Source organism: Tachyglossus aculeatus, chromosome 10, assembly GCF_015852505.1.
Source record: "Tachyglossus aculeatus isolate mTacAcu1 chromosome 10, mTacAcu1.pri, whole genome shotgun sequence".
NCBI lineage: Eukaryota > Metazoa > Chordata > Mammalia > Monotremata > Tachyglossidae > Tachyglossus > Tachyglossus aculeatus.
In genome coordinates, this window is record NC_052075.1 from 6,470,675 (window position 1) to 6,492,374 (window position 21,700).

At 44.9% G+C, this 21,700-nt stretch overlaps 1 protein-coding gene across 3 annotated transcripts in view; it reads right to left on the reverse strand.

Annotated features, from left to right (window-relative positions):
* FAM184B (family with sequence similarity 184 member B) overlaps nucleotides 1–13,915 on the reverse strand; it is a 76,861-nt gene extending 62,946 nt beyond the window's left edge. For 2 of the 3 annotated variants that reach the window (XM_038753151.1, XM_038753150.1), the window contains exon 1: nucleotides 13,745–13,915. In XM_038753151.1, the coding sequence (XP_038609079.1) occupies nucleotides 13,745–13,876 (132 nt within the window). In that variant the 5' untranslated portion in view covers nucleotides 13,877–13,915. The remainder of the gene's footprint in view (nucleotides 1–13,744) is intronic. The other variant, XM_038753149.1, reaches the window with a different exon arrangement.
* Nucleotides 13,916–21,700: the final 7,785 nt, after the last annotated feature.

The following is a 21,700-nucleotide window of genomic DNA, read 5'->3' on the forward strand; positions in this document are numbered from 1 at the left end:
TCCACTAAGTCACACTTCTTTTTTATGTTAGTGAGAGCCTGGAGTCCTAGAGAACTGAGGCTAATGGGGGGAGGGAAGGTTAGGAACAAAGGAAAAAGGGGGTCTCTCCGTGTGTATCTCACTCCACTTTCTTTCTTTGTTTCCCTGTAGATGTCTTTCCAATCAATCAATCAATCGTATTTATTGAGTGCTGTGTGCAGAGCAATGTACTAAGTGCTTGGGACGTACAAGTTGGCAACATATAGAGACAGACCCTACCCAACAGTGGGCTAACAGTCTAGAAGCCCCTCTCTCTCTTCCTCCTCCCTCTCCCTTCCACCACCCTTTCTTTCCCTTCTTCCTTTGTTTCTCCCTCCCTCCCTCCCCATTTCCCTTCCCTACCCTTGTGGAGAATAGACAAGGAGCTAGGTGGATAACCCAGATGGGCTAGGCAGAGCCCAGACGACCTGGAGGTAAAATAATAATAATAATAATAATAATAATAATGGCATTTATTAAGCGCTTACTATGTGCAAAAGGAAGTGTACCTCAGTTAATCAATCAATGGTATTTATTGATTGCTTACTGTGTGCAGAACATGGTACTAAGCGCTTGGGAGAGTATACTACAACAGAGTTGATTAGCACATTCCCTAACCACAGAAGCTCAAAGTCGAGATGGGGAGAAGGACGTTAAAATAAATTATGGATATGTACGTAATGGCTGAGGGGCAGAAGGTGGCCATCAAGGAAGAAGCTCTTAGAACTTTTGTATTAGATTCTCCTGCCGCTCCTTTTAAGCAGGATTCGGGAGATATACTCCAGTACTGTTGGTTTTTTGCCAAAACCCATGTTTTCACTTGGCATTTGAGCCAGGACACGCTTAGGGAATTACTTGAACATTCTTCTGACAATGGGCATCTGTCTGGGTGGAAGAAATGCAGTGCCAATCAAGGCACGTGCTCTATAACTCAAGTTTTCCTTAATACAGGATTCGTCAACAAAGTGACCCCTGCATTGTCGGAGAGAAGAGCGAACTTTGTGTGCTCGATGGTCATTTCTCCTGAACGCCAAGCCATAAGAGAAGCTTAGAAACATATGCTTTATCACGTATTTTTGACCCAAATATATTTGGAAGTCTTTCAAGAAACAGCCATAATCTCACAAGTCCTTTTATCAATCTTGCCACCAGCTCTTAATGAACATAAGTATTAGTGATATATTTGGTATGCAGATCAAATCTAACTCCACGCAGACCTAAGCCAAGCCAGCCAACACGTTAACTGGCTCTCCATTTGTACTAGTGGCCAAGAAACCGTCTACTGTGGTAAAGATCTTTTAGACTTTTCGGATTTCTTCTGGACTAGAATTTTGTATTCGTTTAAGAAAAGTGACAGACATCATTTTTAAAATGGCAGGAGGAAGAGAAAACTTGGGCCTACCAGAGAATGCTAAAACATATGGTGACAGTGAGGTTAGATTTTTATCTCATAGATGGCGATGCCTGCCCAGCCCCGGATAATAAAAACATAAATAAATTTCCAGGCTGATCTTAAATGGCACTTAAGGGGCACAGGGTGCAAAGAAAAGCCATTTTCTGTCCAGATTTTGTGGGGGGTTTTTCCATAACTTGCCTGGTTTTGAAGCTACTAACACAACTGAAACTTAGGGAAGCAGTGTGGCTTAGCGGAAAGAGCCCGGGCTTGGGAGTCAGAGGTCATGGGTTCTAATCCCAGCTCTACCACGTGTCTGCTGTGTGACCTTGGGCAAGTCACTTCATCATCATCATCAATCGTCTTTATTGAGCGCTTACCGTGTGCAGAGCACTGTACTAAGCGCTTGGGAAGTACAAGTTGGCAACATATAGAGACAGTCCCTACCCAACAGTGAGCTCACAGTCTAAAAGGGGGAGACAGAGAACAAAACCAAACATACTAACAAAATAAAATAAATAGAATAGATATGTACAAGTAAAATAAATAGAGTAACAAATATGTACAAACATATATACATATATACAGGTGCTGTGGGGAAGGGAAGGAGGTAAGATGGGGGGGATGGAGGGGGGACGAGGGGGAGAGGAAGGAAGGGGCTCAGTCTGGGAAGGCCTCCTGGAGGAGCTGAGCTCTCTGTGCCTCAGTTCCCTCATCTGTAAAATGGGGATGAAGATGGTGAGCCCCACATGGGACCACTTGATTACTTTGCATCTACCCCAGCACTTAGATCAGTGCTTAGTATATAGTAAGTGCTTAACAAATACCATTATTACTATTATTATTATTATTATTACCACCACCAAGGGCAGGCATTTTACCCCCATTTTACAGAGGAGGAAACAGAAAGATTAGTGGATCTGCCTCAAGTCACACAGCTGGCCGGTGGCAGATCTGAGATTAGAACCTAGGTCTCCTGACCTACCATTCCATACTGTTGCCACTAGCCAGACTGCCTCCCTATTCATTTCTCAAAAAATTAACTAAGGGATTTAGGACAAGGGGTTAAAAAGTTTTTCGAAGCCCACATTTACCTGCCTTCTGAATGACAAACTGTGAGACCATCATTAGAGGACTTCCATTAACAAAAAACCAAACAACCATGGCATTTGTTAAGCACTTACTATATGTCTAGCACTGTTCTAAGCACCGGGTTAGAAACAAGTTAATCAGGTCACACACAGTCCCAGGCTCAAATAATAATAATAATAATTGTGGTATTTGCTAAGTGCTTATTACGTGCCAGGCACTGTACTAAGCTCTGGAGTGGATTCAAGCAAATCGGGTTGGACACAGTCCCAGTCCCACGTGGGGCTCACAGTCTTAATCCCCATTTTAAAGATGAACTGAGACCCAGAGAAGTGAAGTGACTTGCCCAAAGTCACACAGCAGACAAGTGGCAGAGTCAGGTTTAGAACCCAGATCCTTCTGACTCCCAGGACCGTGCTCTATCTACTAAGTCACACTGCTTCTCCTCTGGGGCTCACAGTCATTCATTCATTCAATCATATTTATTGAGCGCTTACTGTGTGCAGAGCACTGTACTAAGCGCTTGGGAAGTACAGGTTGGCAACATATAGAGACGGTCCCTACCCAACAGCGGGCTCATAGTCTAGAGGGGGAGACAGACAACAAAACAAAACATATTAACAAAATAAAATAGAATAGTAAATATGTACAGTAAAATAGAGTAATAAATATGTACAAACATATACAGGTCAGCTGTGACTTTGGGCAAGTCACTTCACTTCTCTGGGCCTCAGTGACCTCATCTGTAAAATGGGGATGAAGACTGTGAGCCCCCCGTGAGACAACCTGATCGCTTTGTAACCTCCCCAGCACTTAGAACAGTGCTTGGCACATAGTAAGCGCTTAACTAATGCCAACATTATTATTATAATGGGGGTTAAGACTGTGAGTCCCCCACCATGGGACATCCTGATCACCTTGTAACCTCCGCAGTGCTTAGAACAGTGCTTAGCACATAGTAAGCACTTAAATGCCATCATTATTATCATTATTATTAAAATGGGGATTAAAACTGAGCACACTGTTGGGTAGGGACCGTCTCTATATGTTGCCAACTTGTATGTGCTGGGAAAGAATACACCAGTTGGAATTAGACACGGCTCCTGCACCGTGCTCTCCACACAGTAGGCGCTCAACAATTACCATTGATCTATGTGCTTTTGGCAGAATCACTGCTTGTCTGTGGCTGCTTCACTACCAACAAGCCCTGGACAGAGCTAATCAGGTTGGACACAATCCATGCCTCACATGGGGCTCACAGTCTTAATCCTGATTTTACAGATGAAGTAACGGAAGCGCAGAGAAGTGACTTACCCAGGGTCACGCAGCAGACAAGTGGCAGAGCTGGGATTACAACCCAAATGAAATAGTCTCTCTCCCTCTATTTCTCCCCCTCCGCAAATTTCTGGCAGCCTGGTCTGGCCTGAGGTGAGCTGACACAAGGCACTGCTAAATGGGTCTTAGAAAACCAAATATCATTTTCAGGTATCCCAAAGAGATCGAGTTAATGAGCTGCTTAGAAGAAACAAGAAGAAATGTTTTTCTCCTTCAATTGCAGGAGTTTTGGAGAGAAAAAAGGAGGAGCTTTCTGAAAGCCAGTATTTATCGAGTGCTTACCGATGCTACTCATATTGTCTTTTCTAGTAGATATTTTCTTCCAGACTTATCGGTGTGGATATTTCTGGAAGGTTCGGCACCTCCAATGTCACAATGGTTCACTTAAGTCTGAAAGTCAAGCTGCTGTGATGGGAAAAGACTTGCTTAGTCTAAAAAAATATTGCTTTGGCATTTCTATCTCCCGCTGAAGCAGCGACTACTTTTCAGGTTTACTACTTTCTATCAGGACTCTATTAAGGGTAAGTGGCAGGAGAGTTCAGGTGGAAACACATGAAAAAAAGTAGCCAGTTACAGGTTCTTAACTCCGATCTATAAATGCAGCCTGCAAATCAGCTGCCCCGCAACACCCTGCCTTACTTCTAATTTATAAAAAAAGCTTCTGAGTATTCAACTAAACTCATGCATGTCACCATCCATTTTGGGAACAAATAAAATTAATTCCAACTGAATAGATGTTACTGGTCTTAAAAGAAAAGAACCTTCACAGAATTAATGATATTGGGTTTTCCACTGGGGAAACGGAGAATTGGTCAATAAAAGCAATCTTTGCCTGCTGAGTTCCCAATCTCAGACAGACACTAGGTCTTGATACACATGGGGGAATAATCTTGTATACATGCAGAGCACTTTTAGCAATCGCAAAAGCACTCACGGAGTGGGTGTTTCAGGGAAAACAGAAAATGACACAAAATGTTCAAAACAAAATATAAGGGTGGCTTTGAATATTTTCATTTTAAACAGATCGATCAATCAATGGCATTCATCGATCATGTGCAGAGCACTGTACTAAGCACTTGGGAGCATACATGTTTTGTTTTATTGTCCGTCTCCCCCTTCTAGACTGTGAGCCCGTTGTTGGGTAGGGACCATCTCTATATGTTGCCAACTTGTACTTCCCAAGCGTTTAGAACAGTGCTCTGCACACAGTAAGCACTCAATAAATATGATTGAATGAATGCATGAAAGTACAATACAACAGAATCAGCAGACTCATTCACTACCCGTAACCAGTGGAGACAGAATCAGTCAGTCAATTGTATTTATTGAGCGCTTACTGTGTTATAACAACATAACAGACATATTCCCTGCCCACAACGATCTTACAGTCTAGGGGCTGAGCCGGTACTAGAAAGACAGACTCAATCTTTCTGACTTGTGGGCCCGTGCTCTGTCTGCTAGGCCATGGTGCTTCTTTTTGTGTATATACCCATAATTTATTTATTTATATTAATGCCTGTCTCACCCTCTAGCTGTAAGCTCGTTGAGTGCAAGGAATGTCTGTTATGTTATTATAATGTGCTCTCCCAAGCACTTAGTACAGTGCTCTGCACACAGTAAGCGCTCAACAAATACAACGGGTTGAGTGGTTGGTTGGACACAGTCTCTGTCCACGTTTTAATTATCCAGAAAAATACACAATCAAAAGTTCTCTTAAAATTGTCCACGCTCATACCTAATTCCTGCTCATGTCTAAGACTGGGGGTAGCACTGCTATCTGAGGCATCCCTCAAGGGGGTTAAGATTCAGCGTCATTGTAGGGTTCAATTTCAGGGAGGTCTTCCTTCTTCAAAAGGGCTGTCTGACCCCAGCTCCTGTGTGGGATTTTGAGGTGATTTTGACACCTGTCTACATGTTTTGTTCTGTTTTTGAGGTGATTTTGATTTTGAGGTGATTTTGCCACCTGTCAACATGTTTTGCTTTGTTCTCTGTCTCTCCCTTCTAGACTGTGAACCCGTTGTTCGGTAGGGACCGTCTCTATATGTTGCTGACTTGTACTTCCCAAGCGCTTAGTACAGTGCTCTGCACACAGTAAGCGCTCAATAAATAGGACAATGAATGAATGAATGTGGGAAGATTGGTGATTGTAGTCACACCAACCTCCCCTACATCCCAAGTTTTTCAAATTGCCCCCACCATATTTAGTGTAGAATCTTGTTTTCCTCTTTATCCTTTTTTGGTATTGGTTAAGTGCTTCCTCTGTGCCAAACACTGTGCTAAACATTGGGGGTAGAGTCAAGATAATCAGGTTGGGGACAGTCCATTTTCCATACAGGGCTCTACGTAGGAGGGAGACCTATTCACTGGTTAATAGAGCAACGTCGTGCTCCGCACGCCGTAAGTGCTCAATAAATATGACCAAATAAATGGATGACTGTAGCATAGGGTCATGGAACATATTGGATCCAAGAGGTCAGAGGATTCGGTGAGTTAATGGCCATCTTTTCCCTTCCTCAGGATTGGGTTTCAATTAGGCTCCAACCACATGTTGAAATTCATTTTTTCCTTAATCTCCTCCCTCATATTTATTCCTGTTACATCACCAGCTAATTGGACAGTCCTCCTTGGGCTGATAGGCTCTGTTCCAGAAAGCCCGAAGGGACTGGCATGGCAAGTCTGGAGGGAGGACCAAGGGCAGAGAAAAGCCTAGCACGATGAACACCGGTGGCACGCCTTGCTCGGGCCAGTCCTAAACGTTTCCCCCCTTAAAAGGAAGCTAACCCGTTTGTCAATTAATCAATCAATTATAATCAAATATAATCAATCAATCATATTTATTGAGCGCTTACTGTGTTTACAGCACTGTACTAAGCACTTGGGAAGCACAAGTTGGCAACATATAGAGACAGTCCCTACCCAACAGTGGGCTCAAATATAATGATTACTACAAAACATTTCTGACACTTGTATTTGTGATCCAAAAAAATAGGGCCTTAGAAATGGAGACACAAAACCATTCAAATCTTCCCACATATTTGGCCAGCTTACCTTTTTTTTTAAAAAAAATGGTATTTGTTAAGCACTTACTATGTGCCAGGCACTGTACTGAACACTGGGGTAGATACAAACTAATCTTAGTTGGACACAGTCCCGGTCCCATGTGGGATTCACATTCTTAATCCCTAATTTACAAATGAAGGAACTGAGGCACATGAGGTGAAGTGACTTGCCCAAGGTCACACAACAGACAAGTGGCGGTGCGGGATTAGAACCCAGGACCATGCTCTATCCACAAAGCCATGTTGCTTCCCTACCTTCCCCTGTGAGCTACTCTGGTAACAGAATGCACTGAACCCTCATTCATTTCTATGTGTCTGGGGAAAAATTATTAATCAATCAATAGTAGCAGTGTGGCTCAGTAGAAAGAGCACGGGCTTGGGAGTCAGAGGTTACGGGTTCTAATCCCGGCTCTGCCGCTTATTAGCTGTGCGACTTTGGGTAAATCACTTAACTTCTCTGTGCCTCAGTTCCCTCATCTGTAAAATGGGGATTAAGACTGTGAGCCCCATGTGGGACAACCTGATCACCTTGTATTCCCCCAGCACTTAGAACAGTGCTTGGCACATAGCAAGCACTTAACAAATACCCTCATTATTATTATTATTATTAATAGTACTTATTGAGCACTTACTCTGTGCTAATTATTAAAGTACCAGGGAGAGTACAACAGGGTTAGCAGACATGATTCCTGCCCTTGAGTTTACTAGCTCTTAATCTCTGGAGAGCAGAGATCTCTTCTACCAACTCTATTGTAGTGTGCTCTCCTAAATTCTTAGCCCAGTGCTCTGCACACAATAAGTGCTCAGTAAGTGCCATCGATAGATTAACCTACTATCTGGTGGAGGAGGCAAACATAAAAATAAATTACAGGGAGGAGGATCCAACGGGACTGAAAAATATGTGCATGAGTTTGATCTGGGGGAGTTCCTAAGTGCTTAAAGGTTGAGTACCCTGGTGCGTAGGTAATATGGAAGTGCTGAAGCGGCAGAAGCGGGTGGGGAAATGAGTTAATCAGGGAAGGCCTCTTGGAGGAGGCCCCCATATAGGTAGGAAGGGGCTTTTCCAAGCTTTGAAGATCTCATATCCAAGATAATAATAACTATGGTATTTGTTAAGCACTTACTATGGGAAAAAGCATTCTGCTCAATGCTGGGAAAGATGTAAGATAATCAGATAGTACACAATCCTCATCCTACAAGGGGGTCACGATCTATAAAGTGGCGTTTTATTCCCATATTACACATAAGGAAACCAAAGCACAGAGAAGTTGAGTGACAAAAGTTAAGTGACTTGCTGCAAGTCCCACTGCAGAATAGAGTCAAATCCCACTAAGAGTCTGTCAGTCTTTCCACCAAGCCAGGCTGCCTTCCTTCGGCCTCCAGGCGGGCAGATGAATACCCATCCATCTGTTGGTTCTACTGTTAAAGGGAATTGTGTTTTGCTTTTGTTTTGTTTTTTTTTTTTTTGAAAGGAAAGGCCTGGTGCTTTACTGACAGGAACTGAATTCACAGACGTCAAAAGAAATTGCTTATGGGGCCTGAGGACAGGGAATTGGCTTAATGATTTAGCGAGTTGTGAAAATCTTGTTTCCCTTGTGGGGCTCAGAGCAACTTCTGAACCTTTCCAGGATATGGTATTTTCCCTTTCCCTCAAGGAACAACAGTAATCAACCTAGCTCACGCAAGCAGTGCTAAAGAGGATGGACATGAGCAGCCTGCCTTCCCCATCATGTCATTATATTCTAGTGGTAATTACACCATTGTCTCTGTAAATACTGTATTGTTCCACCTAAAATGTTCCAGTATCTAATGCTGTGAGAGAAACCTAGCACACATTTGAAAACCATAAATCTTGCAATTAACTGTTTTAGTGTGGCCCAATAGACAGACCATAGGCCTGAAAGTCAAAGGCCTGGTTTCTAATCCTGGCTCGTCATTTAACTTTGCCCATGCCTCAGCTCCCTCCTCTGCAAAATGGGGATTCAACATCTGATCTCCCTCCTACCTTGATTATCTTTTATCTACCCAGAGGCCTAGAATAATGTTTGGCACACAGTAAATTCTTAACAAACACCACAGATATTAATAAATAAATTACCATATCCTCCTTTACTCCTTGGACAAACTTGTCCCCAGAAAGGGCAGTGCCTCCTCTGTCATCTCTGGGCCGGTGGTGATAAAACCTTGACGGTTGAATAATAATAACAATAATAATGACGGTATTCGTTAAGCGCTTACTATGTGCGAAGCACTGTTCAATGCGCTGGGGGGGGGGATACAAGGTGATCAGGTTGTTCCACGAGGGGCTCACAGTCTTCATCCCCATTTTACAGATGAGGGAACTGAGGCCCAGAGAAGTTAAGTGACTTGGCCTAAGTCACACAGCTGACAAGTGGCGGAGCCAGGATTAGAACCCATAATAATAATAATAATAATAATGGCATTTATTAAGTGCTTACTATGTGCAAAGCACTGTTCTAAGCACTGGGGAGGTTACAAGGTGATCAGGTTGTCCCACGGGGGGCTCACAGTCTTAATCCCCATTTTACAGGTGAGGTCACTGAGGCACAGAGAAGTTAAGTGACTTGCCCAAAGTCACACAGCTGTCAACTGGAGGAGCCAGGATTTGAACCCATGACTTCTGACTCCAAAGCCCGTGCTCTCTCCCACTGAGCCACGCTGCACCCATGACCTCTGACTCCCAGCCCGGGCTCTTTCCACTGAGCCATGCTGCTTCTGTCTATATAACTATACCTATCTATCTATCTATATATAAATATATAAATATGTAGATATAGCTATATCTATATATATAAAACTCTCTACATAACTATAAGAGGGTGTCTACAGAGTCTGTCGGTGGTTACTGTAAGGTTGTAATCTTATGATTTCCTATTAAAAGTGGAATATTTTACCACTGATTGATTGATTTTTTTTTTCCAGACCTACCCAGTTCATCTGGAAACTCTGGTTATGGAGGTTTGGGCTTTGTCCTCAACTCTGGCCTATAATAATAATAATTCCTGAATTGATGAAATATTTACTATACGCAGCAGCACTGTTCTAAGCAGTGAAGCTTATAAAAGATAACCAGAATGGAAACAGCCCCTGTCTTTCGTGGAGCTCACAGTCTAAATAAGAGTTGGAGGGGGTGGGGAGGGCAGGTATCTTTCCCCATTTTTTAGATGAGGAAGCTGAGATGCAGAGAAGTTGAGGAACTTGCCCAAGGTTGCACAGCAGACCAGTGGCAGAGATAGGACTAGAACCCAGACCTCCTGGCTCCCAGTCCCCCACTCTCTGTCTACCAACTCTAAGCAGCATGGCTTAGTGGATAGAGCACGGGCCTGGGAATCAGAAGGTCATGGATTCTAATCCCGGCTCTGCCACTTGTCTCCTGGGTGATCTTGGGCAAGTCACTTCACTACTCTGGGCCTCAGTTCCCTCGTTTGCAAAATAGGGATTAAAGACTGTGAGCCCCACGTGGGACAGGGACTTTGTCCAACCTGATGACCTTGTATCTACCCCTGCGCTTAGAAGAGTGCTTGGCCCACAGTAATCACTTAACAAATACCACAATTACTATTATTATTTCAATGCTCTGCACACAGTAAGCACTCAAAAAATACCAGAAACAGAGTAGTTAAGCACTTAAATACAGTAATTATTACTATGTACTCTCCCAAGTACTTGGCAGTGTGGTCTACTGGAAAGAGCATGGGTCCTGGGTTCTAATCCCAGCTCTGCCACTGGCCTGTTTATGGACTTGGACCAATCAATCAATCAATCGTATTTATTGAGCGCTTACTGTGTGCAGAGCACTGTACTAAGTGCTTGGGAAGTACAAGCTGGCAACATATAGAGACAGTCCCTACCCAACAGTGGGTTCACAGTCTAGAAGGGGGTGACAGAGAACAAAACCAAACATACTAACAAAATAAAATAAATAGAATAGATAGGTACAAGTAAAATAAATAAATAGGGTAATAAATATGTACAAACATATATACATATATACAGGTGCTGTGGGGAAGGGAAGGAGGTAAAATGGGGGGATGGAGAGGGGGACGAGGGGGAGAGGAAGGAAGGGGCTCAGTCTGGGAAGGAAGGGGCTCAGTCTGGCTCAGTCTCAGTCACTTTGCTTCTCTGTGCCTCAGTTCCCTCATCAGTAAAATGGGGATGAAATACCCATCCTCCTCCTCCCTTAGACTGTGAGTCCTACGTGGGATAAGGACTGTGTCCAAACTGATCATCTTGTAATAATAATAATAATAATACTAAAAATAATTGTGGTATTTGTTAAGGCTTTACTACGTGGCAAGCACTGTTCTAAGTGCTGGGGTGGATATAGGCAAATTGGGTTGCTTATATGTTGCCAACTTGTACTTCCCAAGCACTTAGTACAGTGCTCTGCACACAGTAAGCGCTCAATAAATACGATTGAGTGAATGAATGAAATTGGGTTGGACACAGTCCCTGTCCCACATGAGGCTCACAGTCTCAATCCCCATTTTACAGTTGATGTATCTGAGGCACAGAGAGGTGAAGTGACATGAATTGCCCAAGGTCACACAACAGACATGTGGTGGAGCCAGAATTAGAACCCATGACCTTCTGACTCTAAGGCCCCTGCTTTACCCACTATGCCAGGCAGCTTCTCTTATCTCATATCTGCTTCTCACGCTGCTTCTCGTTTCTACCGTAGTGCTTAGTTAAGTGCATGGCACATAGTAAGCACTTAAATACTACGGTGATTATTATCATTATTACATTATTATAATGTAATAATTATTACATTATTATAATGTAATAATTATTACATTATTATGCCACTGACTGATTTCCACTAGGTCTGTGAGCCCCATGTGGGAAAGGGGCTATGTTTGGACTGATTTTACTGTAACTACCCCAGCACTTAGAACAGTACTTGGCACTGAAGAAAGAGCTTAACAAACAGCACAATTATTATTTTTTTCTTAGTAGTAGTAGTAGTAGTAGTAATAGTAGTAGCAGCAACATTATCATTATTAGTTAGCCCATACTTATCCTTACCTTAGGAGTCAAATTTGGGGTGTCTGAATGGTCCTTACTTGTCAACAGCCCTTAAAGTGAGACTTTATCGGATTTGGTTAAATCTATGCATAGTGTTTAGTTTAATGAAAGAGAGTTAGCAATTTAGTGGCTAGCAATTTTTATTTTGTGAATCATATCATTATATGAATGGGTTTCTAAATGAAAGCGCTTGTTAAAGCAGGGCCTCGATTCTAATGTCTTTAAGGGCTAAACTCGAGCAGAATTGTTTAAACAAATGCATCCGAGTGTGTTCATGCAAGTACTATGTAATATTATTATGATCTGAGCTGTAACAGACTGCAATTCAGCAAAGTCAAGATATTCAAGGCGCTACTCCATTAGCACGGCTTGGTGGAAAGAGCTTTGGTTTGAGAGTCAGAGGACGTGAGTTCTAATCCTGGTTCTTCCGCTCATTCATTCATTCAATCGGATTTATTGAGCGCTTACTGTGTGCAGGGCACTGTACTAAGCGCTTGGGAAGTACAAGTTGGCAATATATAGAGACGGTCCCTACCCAACAGCGGGCTCACAGTCTAGCTCGACTGCTGTGACACCTTGGGCCGGTCACTTCACCTTTCCGAGCCTCAGTTCCCTCACCTGTCAAATGGGGATGAAGACTGCCGGCCCGCCGTGGGACAACCCGATGACCTTGAATCTACCCCAGCGCTCGGGACAGTGCTTGGCACGTAGTAAGCGTTTAACAGCTACCATAATAAACACCATAATGATACGATTAGCGGAGCAAGATGAGAGATGACCAAGTCCTCCCCCCAACCCCCGATTCCTAGCTTGGCCCAGGAAGGAATCTGCTTCGGGTTTCAAGGACACGCACTGTTCAGGCAGGGATGGGGCATCCATAAAGTCTGTGCATTCATTCATTCATTCAATCGTATTTATTGAGCGCTCACTGTGTGCAGAGCACTGTACTAAGCGCTTGGGAAGTCCAAGGTGGCAACATATAGAGACGGTCCCTACCCAACAGTGGGCTCCCAGTCTAGAAGGGGGAGACAGACAACAAAACCAAACATGGAGACAGGTGTCAAAGTCGCCAGAACTCAATGGAAAGAGCCCGGGCTTTGGAGTCAGAGGTCATGGGTTCAAATCCCGGCTCCGCCACTTGTCAGCTGGGTGACTCTGGGCAAGTCACTTCACTTCTCTGGGCCTCAGTTCCCTCATCTGTAAAATGGGGGTGAAGACTGTGAGCCCCCAGTGGGACAACCTGATCACCTTGTAACCTCCCCAGCGCTTAGAACAGTGCTTTGCACATAGTAAGCGCTTAATAAAATGCCATTATTATTATTATAAATAGAATTATAGCTATATTCATTCATTCATTCAATCGTATTTATTGAGCGCTTACTATGCGCAGAGCACTGGACTAAGCGCTTGGGAAGTCCAAGCTGGCCACATATAGAGACGGTCCCTACCCAACAGCGGGCTCCCAGTCCCGAAGGGCGGGCGGGCTATGGTTTGGCCGCCTGGGAGGAGCAGCGTGGCTCAGTGGAAAGAGCCCGGGCTTTGGAGTCGGAGGTCGTGGGTTCAAATCCCGGCTCCGCCGACTGTCAGCTGGGCGACTTGGGGCAAGTCACTTTACTTCTCTGGGCCTCAGCGATCTCAACAGTAAAATGGGGATGAAAATTGTGTGAGCCCCCCCCGGGGGGCCAACCTGATCACCTTGTAACCTCCCCAGCGCTTAGAACGGTGCTTGGCACGTAGTAAGCGCTTAACTCATATATATATATATATATATATAAATATATATATTTTTTGGTTCTCTTACCTTGGTAAGCTGGGCGATCTTCTTGCACATTTTGACGTGGAGCTGAAGGCCGGAGGGGTCCCGGGGAGGAGGAGCCCCGCAGCCCCCGGGCTGTTGTCCGGACGCCCCGTTGGCACTGCCCACAGGCTGCATCTTGCCCGGGTCTGTGTGTGTGTGTGTGTGTGTGTGGGTCTGTGTGTCTCTGTTGTGTGTCTCTGTGTGTGCGTGTCTGTGCGCGTGCATACGTGTGTGTCTCTGTGGGGTGTCGCTCTGTGTGTGTGCGTGTATGCGCGTGTCTGTGCGCGTGCATACGTGTGTGTGTGTGTGTCTCTGTGCCTCTGTTGTGTGTCTGTGTGTGTGCGTGTATGCGCGTGTGCGTACGTGTGTGAGTGTGTGTGTGTGTGTGTGTGCGCGGAAAGGTACTGGCAGCACGTGTGGGGGTGTGTGCGTGTGTGGGTGATGACGCTGATGCTGCTGCTGATGGCCTTGATTAAGCGCTTACTATGCGCCAAGCCCCGTCCTAAGCGCCGGGAAGGTTACAAGGTGATCCCGTGCTCCCCCCGGGGGGGCTCACAGGCTTCATCCCCATTTTACAGGTGAGGGCACTGAGGCCCAGAGAAGCGAAGTGATTTGCCCAAGGTCACCCAGCTGACAAGGGGCGGAGCGGGATTTGAACCCATGATCTCCGGCTCCAAAACCCGGGCTCTTGCCACTGAGCCACGCTGGGGGTGTGTGTGTGTGTGTGTGTGTGGTGGGGGGCATGGAAAGGTGCGGGCGGCACGTGTGTGTGTGTGGGGGGAGCCGCGGAAAGGTGCGGGCAGCACGTGTGTGTGGGGTGTGTGTGTTTGTGTGGGTGGGTGGGTGTGTATTTCTAGCCTGTGAGCCCGCTGTTGGGTAGGGACCGTCCCTATATGTTGCCAACCTGGACTTCCCAAGCGCTTAGTACAGTGCCCTGCGCACAGTAAGCGCTCAATAAATCCGATTGAATGAATGAATGAATGTGTGCGGGGGTGGGTATGTGGGGGGGGGGGGCGACGGAGAGTGGGGTCCTCGGGCCCGCCGGGGGCACAGAGACCCGGGGACACAGAATAATAATAATAATAATAATGATGATGGCATTTATTAAGCGCTTACTATGTGCAAAGCACTGAACTGAGAGGGGACCAGAGAGAGAGAGAGAGAGAGAGAGAGAGAGAGAGAGACAGGGAGGGAGACAGAGACACAGAATGAGAGACAGCGAGAGATAGGAGGACAAGAGAGACACACAGAGAGATAGACAGAGAGAGAGACAGGCAGAGATAGAAAGTGAGAGGGTGACAGAAAGACAGAGAAATAGAGACAGAGACACAGAAAGAGAGCGAGAGACAGACAGAGAGGCGACACAGAAAGAGACAAAAAGAGAGACAGAGATAGAAACAGAGAGACTGAGACAGAGACACAGAGAGAAAGACAGAGATAGGAAGAGACACGGAGATAGAAAGAGAGAGGGAGACAGAGACAGACAGAGAGAGAGGGAGACAGAGAGAAAGAGACAGAGAAGGAGGGACAGAGAAAGAGGGAGAGGGAGACACACAGAAAGAGAGCGAGAGATGAGACACAGAGAGGCGACACAGAAAGAGACAAAAAGAGAAAGAGAGACAGAGATAGAAACAGAGAGACTGAGACAGAGACACAGAGAGAAAGAGACAGATAGAAAGAGACACGGAGATAGAGAGAGGGAGACAGAGAGATAGGGAGACAGAGAAAGAGAGACAGAGAGAGAGGGAGGGACAGAGAAAGAGGGAGAGGGAGACAGACAGAAAGAGAGAGCTAGAGATAGACAGAGAGGCGACACAGAAAGAGACAAAAAGAAGAAAGAGAGACAGAGATAGAAAGAGAGACAGACAGAGACACAGAGAGAAAGAGATAGAAAGAGACACGGAGATAGAAAGAGAGAGGGAGACAGAGACAGAGATACAGAGAGAAAGAGATGATAGAAAGAGAGACAGCGAGAGAGGGAGACAGAGAAAGACAGACAGAAAGACAGAGACAGAAAGAGAGACACAGAGACAGAAAGAGAGACAGGCAGACAGAGACACAGAGAGGAAGAGAGAGACAGAGAGAAGGAGCGGGAGAGAAAGAAACCGAGACCCTGGAGGGCAGGGCTTAGGGGGAGCTGAGCCCCGTCCTCAGCGCTTGGGAGGCTAGTTCTGCCCCTCAGTCATCTCATCTGCAAAATGGGGAGCAAGGCACTGAGCCCCATGGGGCACAACCCCCTTTCCTGCTGTCCACCCCAGCGCTTAGTGCAGCGTCTGGCACAGAGTCACTGCTTCCTAAACACCATTATGGGTAGTATTAGTACAATAAGCAGGCACGGTCCCCGCCCACAATGTAACCCCCACTGCGCCTTCCCTTCCCCATCCCTAAAATGGGGGTTGATTGGAGAAGCAGCGTGGCTCAGTGGAAAGAGCCCGGGCTTTGGAATCAGAGGTCATGGGTTCAAATCCTGCCTCCGCCAACTGTCAGCTGTGTGACTTTGGGAAAGTCACTTCACTGGGCCTCAATTACCTCATCTGTAAAATGGGGATTAAAACTGTGAGCCCCCCGTGGTACAACCTCATCACCTTGTAACCTCCCCAGTGCTTAGAACGGTGCTTTGCACATAGTACTTGAACAATACCATCATTATTATTATTACCTGCTTTCTCAGACTGTAGACCCCTTTGGGATGGGGGTTCTCTGATCCGATTGTGTCAAATCCACCCCAGTGCTTAGCCTAACAAGGGTCTTGATGCAAGGGAAGCTGTTTATTGTCATATTGTAACCTCCCCAGCGCTTAGAACGGTGCTTTGCGCATAGCGCTTAACAAATACCATTATTATTATTATTAATTATTATTATCTGCTTTCTTGGACTGTAGACCCCTTTGGGATGGGGGTTCTCTGATCCGATTGTGTCAAATCCACCCCAGTGCTTAGCCTAACAAGGGTCTTGATGCAAGGGAAGCTGTTTATTGTCATATTGTAACCTCCCCAGCGCTTAGAACGGTGCTTTGCGCATAGCGCTTAACAAATACCATTATTATTATTATTATTATTAATTATTATTATCTGCTTTCTTGGACTGTAGACCCCTTTGGGATTGGGGTTCTCTGATCCGATTGTGTCAAATCCACCCCAGTGCTTAGCCTAACAAGGGTCTTGATGCAAGGGAAGCTGTTTATTGTCATATTGTACCCCCCCCAAGCGCTTAGTACAGTGCTCTGCGCACGGTAAGCAGGAAGCGCTCAATAAATACAATCGAATTGAACCGCTTGAAAAACATCATGATGTCATGGACGGAACACAGGCCTAGGAGTCAGAAGGTCAAGGGTCCTAATCCCAGCTCTCCCAGCTCCGCCACTTTGCTGCGTGACCTGGGACAAGTCGCTTCACTTCTCTGTGCTTCATTTCCCTCATCTGTAAAAGCCCCTGTTCTCCCCACGAGGGACAGGGGCTGCGTCCAGCTCGATTTCCTTGGATCCACCCCAGCGCTTAGTACAGTGCCTGGCACAGAGTAAGCGCTTAACAGATACCGCAGGTATTATTTTATTATTAACAGATGCCACGATTGGTATTGTGATTGAGGGGGCGGCCCTGGAGGCTGCAGAGAGGCAGGAATGTCCGAAAGGAGGAGGAAAGACTGTGAGCCCACTGTTGGGTAGGGACCGTCTCTATGTGTTGCCAACTTATACTTCCCAAGCGCTTAGTACAGTGCTCTGCACACAGTAAGCGCTCAATAAATACGATTGATTGATTGATTGAAAGGACAGTGAGGCCAGAGAAAAATGGCCATGGAGACGCTAAGTTGCTCATTCAGTCTTTCATTTTCGCAATCAATCAATCAGTCACTTGTAGAGAAGCAGCGTGGCTCAGTGGACAAGAGGTCATGGGTTCAAATCCCTGCTCTGCCAATGGTCAGCTGTGTGACTTTGGGCAAGTCACTTAACTTCTCTGGGCCTCAGTTCCCTCATCTGGAAAATGGGGATTAAGACTGTGAGCCCCCATGGGACAACCTGATCACCCTGTAACCTCCCCAGCGCTTAGAACAGTGCTTGGTGCATAGTAAGCGCTTAATAAATGCCATCATTATTATTGTTTATTGAGCGCTTAGTGCATGCAGAGCAGAGTACTAAGTACTTGGGAGGATACAATATAACAGAGTGGGTAGACATGTTCCCTGCCCACAACAAACTACAAAGTACAGGATTATCTTCGCGGCCCTTGTCCAGAATGACACCAAGTGCCTGATGCTTGGCAAAAGAGGAGGCTTCCTAATCAATTTTTAATATAGCATCAATATTAATATTGCCATCGATAATAAATGAGGTACCTGCTTAATATTTAATTTTACGTCCTGTCCTATGTAAATGCCGCTCCTAAAGTTAATAATAAAAAATCTCCCAATTCAACTCTCGGAATGAGCCCTTAGAAAGGAATTTCATAACCAAAATCCACAAGAGAAACAGGGTGACCCGTTTGAGATCTACACATTTATTTTCAACTGCTGACATTTTTAGACAAATAACAATAATAATAATAATAATAATGATGATGTTGGTATTTGTTAAGCGCTTACTATGTGCCAGGCACTGTTCTAAGCACAGGGGGCCAGAGGGAGGATACAAAGTAATCAAGGTTGTCCCTCGTGGGAATTACAGTCTAAATCCCCATTTTACAGATGAGGGAACTGAGGCACAGAGAAGTTAAGTGACTTGCCCAGTGAGTCCATCTGAAATAGAGGTTTTCCTCATGGCTTTGTGGAAAGAGCATGGGCCTGGGAGTCAAAGGGCCTGGGTTCGAATCCTGGGTCTGCCAATTTCTTGCCATGTGACCCTGGGCAAGTCACTTTTATTCTCTGTGCCTCAGTTTCCTCAATTGTAAAATGGGGATCAAATCCTACTCCACTTCTCTGGGCCTCAGTTACCTCATCTGTAAAATGGGGATTGAGACAGTGAGCCCCACATCGTGGCTCAGTGGAAAGAGCCCGGGCTTTGGAGTCGGAGGTCATGGGTTCAAATCCCGGCTCTGCCAACTGTCAGCTGTGTGACGCTGGGCAAGTCACCTAACTTCTCTGTGCCTCAGGTCCCTCATCTGTAAAATGGGGATTAAAACTGTGAGGGTCCCCCCATGGGACAACCTGATCACCTTGTAACCTCCCCAGCGCTTAGGACAGTGCTTTGCACATAGTAAGCGCTTAACAAATACCATCATTATTATTATTACATGGGATAGGGACTGCATCCAACTTGATTTGCTTGTGTCCACCCCAGTGCTAAGTACAGTGCTTGGCACATAGTAAGTACTTAACAAATACCATTATTTATTTATTTATTTATTTATTTATTTACTTACTTATTTTACTTCCTCCTAGTTAAGACTGTAAGCCCCATAAGGGACAGGGGCTGCGTCCAACTTAATTAGCTTCGCATATTCCCCAGCAATTTAGAACAGCGTTTGGCACATAGTAAGTGCTTAACAAATACCATAATCAGCATGATCTCATACTAGGGCATCAAATAAAGGGGCTGCAATAGCAGAGGTCCTAGATTATGAGACAGCAAATCATCCCAAACCTGTTTTCTTGACTCTGTCAATACTTGCAGCTTCCGATTCTGGCAAGTTGAAAGTGATGTGGTTGGAGAGTAACTCTTTTGGTATTGATCGGAAGCGTTTGATTTGCCCAACAGAGCCTTAAGAAGTTATTACAGGATTTGTAAAAAGTCTACAGTCCCGGCTTTTCAAATTAAATTGTCAGGAAAACATTCCACTTTATTCATTCATTCAATCGTATTTATTGAGCGCTTACTGTGTGCAGAGCACTGGACTAAGCGCTTGGAAAGTACAATTTGGCAACAGATAGAGACAATCCCTACCCAATTTTAGCCGTGATACCACTCAGGAAGAACAAACCTGATTGAGGCCATTAGGTGAGGCATATAGCTTTGTAACAAACGTCAATAGGGGTGTGCATTAATAGCCCCATCTCCTCGTCCTTAAAGTGTGGCTCAGTGGAAAGAGCACGGGCTTTAGAGTCAGAGGTCTTGGGTTCAAATCCGGCCTCCGCCAAATGTCAGCTGTCTGACTTTGGGCAAATCACTTAACTTCTCTGGGCCTCAGTTACCTCATCTGTAAAATGGGGATGAAGACTGTGAGCCCCCCGTGGGACAACCCGATCACCCTGTAACCTCCCCGGTGCTTAGAACAGTGCTTTGCACATAGTAAGCGCTTAATAAATGCCATCATTATTATTATTATTGAAGGGGAAGCAGCGTGGCTCAGTGGAAAGAGCACGGGCTTGGGAGTCAGAGGTCATGGGTTCGAATCCCGACTCGGCCAATTGTCAGCTGTGTGACTCTGGGCAAGTCACTTAACTTCTCTGTGCCTCAGTTACCTCATCTGTAAAATGGGGATTAAGACTGTGAGCCCCAAGTGGGCCAATCTGATCACCTTGTATCCCCCCCAGCGCTTAGAACAGTGCTTTGCACATAGTAAGCGCTTAATAAATGCTATTATTATTATTATTATTATTATTATTATTAATTCTAGTCTACAGATCAACCCGACTGAGCGATAACCATGCTCAAGTCTGGATCCTGTCTCTGCTCCAACACTACTGCTGGTTTGGGAGGCCTCAACATAATCCTCCAGGGGGAAGATTTGTTGTTTTGCCGAAACACTAAGCCCCTTTGCCAGCCCTTAGCTTTTTAATTAGAATACTTCCAATGGAAAGTTCAGTAATTATAAAATTAGCATGGCCGAATGGTTTAGGGCACTGCATTCAGACTGCAGTTTCTCCTGTTAGCCACAGCTTGAATCCCGTCTCTGACAGCTTTCCCTCAGTGGATTATAAATTCCTTTAGGGCATGGAATCATGTTGTACTCTCTTAAAAGCTTAGTATAGTGCTCCACACAGAGTAAGCACACAATAAATTCCACCCGCTAATACATAATGAACTTTGAAATTTACACGTCATCAACGATTTTTCTTCCTTTCAACAAAGGAATTGACATCATGAGAGATCAATAACAATGATTCCTGAACACATCACTTTCTACCATTCTTTACATTACCTCTTTTTTCTTCTACAGAGTTCCCCTCAAACATTTCCTACTGATAATCACTGAAAAAAAAAATCTTGTACATAACTGCACTGTTTCAGGGGCGAGTTCACTTCATCCACCATCCATCAATCGTGTTTATTGAGCGCAAACTATGCAGGGAGCACTGTACTAAGCACTTGGCAGAGTACAGGCCATCAAGGTCATACAAGGCAGCATGCTGTATTTGGTTTTTTGTTTCTTTCTTAATGGTATTTGTTAAGCACTTACTATGTGCCAGGCACTGTACTAAAAGCTGGGGTAGATACAAGCAAAGGATGACTAGGCATTGGCTGTCAATTATTCATTCATTCAATCGTATTTATTGAGCGCTCACTGTGTGCAGAGCACTGCACTAAGCGCTTGGAAAATACAATTCAGCAACAGAGACAATCCCTGCCCAATAATGGGCTTAGAGTCTAGAAGGGGGGAGACAGGCATCAAAACAAGTAAACAGGCATCAATAGCATAATTGTATATCCTCTCAGGCCCTTTCCCCCCATGGGCCCAGGGAATTTGCAGGGTGGGCGGGCCACGTAATATCATTACATCATGATGTATATGAAGATATGTATATAACTGTATATATGTATATATGTTTGTACATATTTATTACTCTATTTTACTTGTACATATCTATTCTATTTATTTTATTTTGTTAGTATGTTTGGTTTTGTTCTCTGTCTCCCCCTTTTAGACTGTGAACCCAGTGTTGGGTAGGGACTGTCTCTATATGCTGCCAACTTGTACTTCCCAAGCGCTTAGTACAGTGCTCTGCACACAGTAAGCGCTCAAGAAATACGATTGATTGATTGATTGATGAAGACTATGGAGCCCTCTCTCCAGTTTAACCGATAAC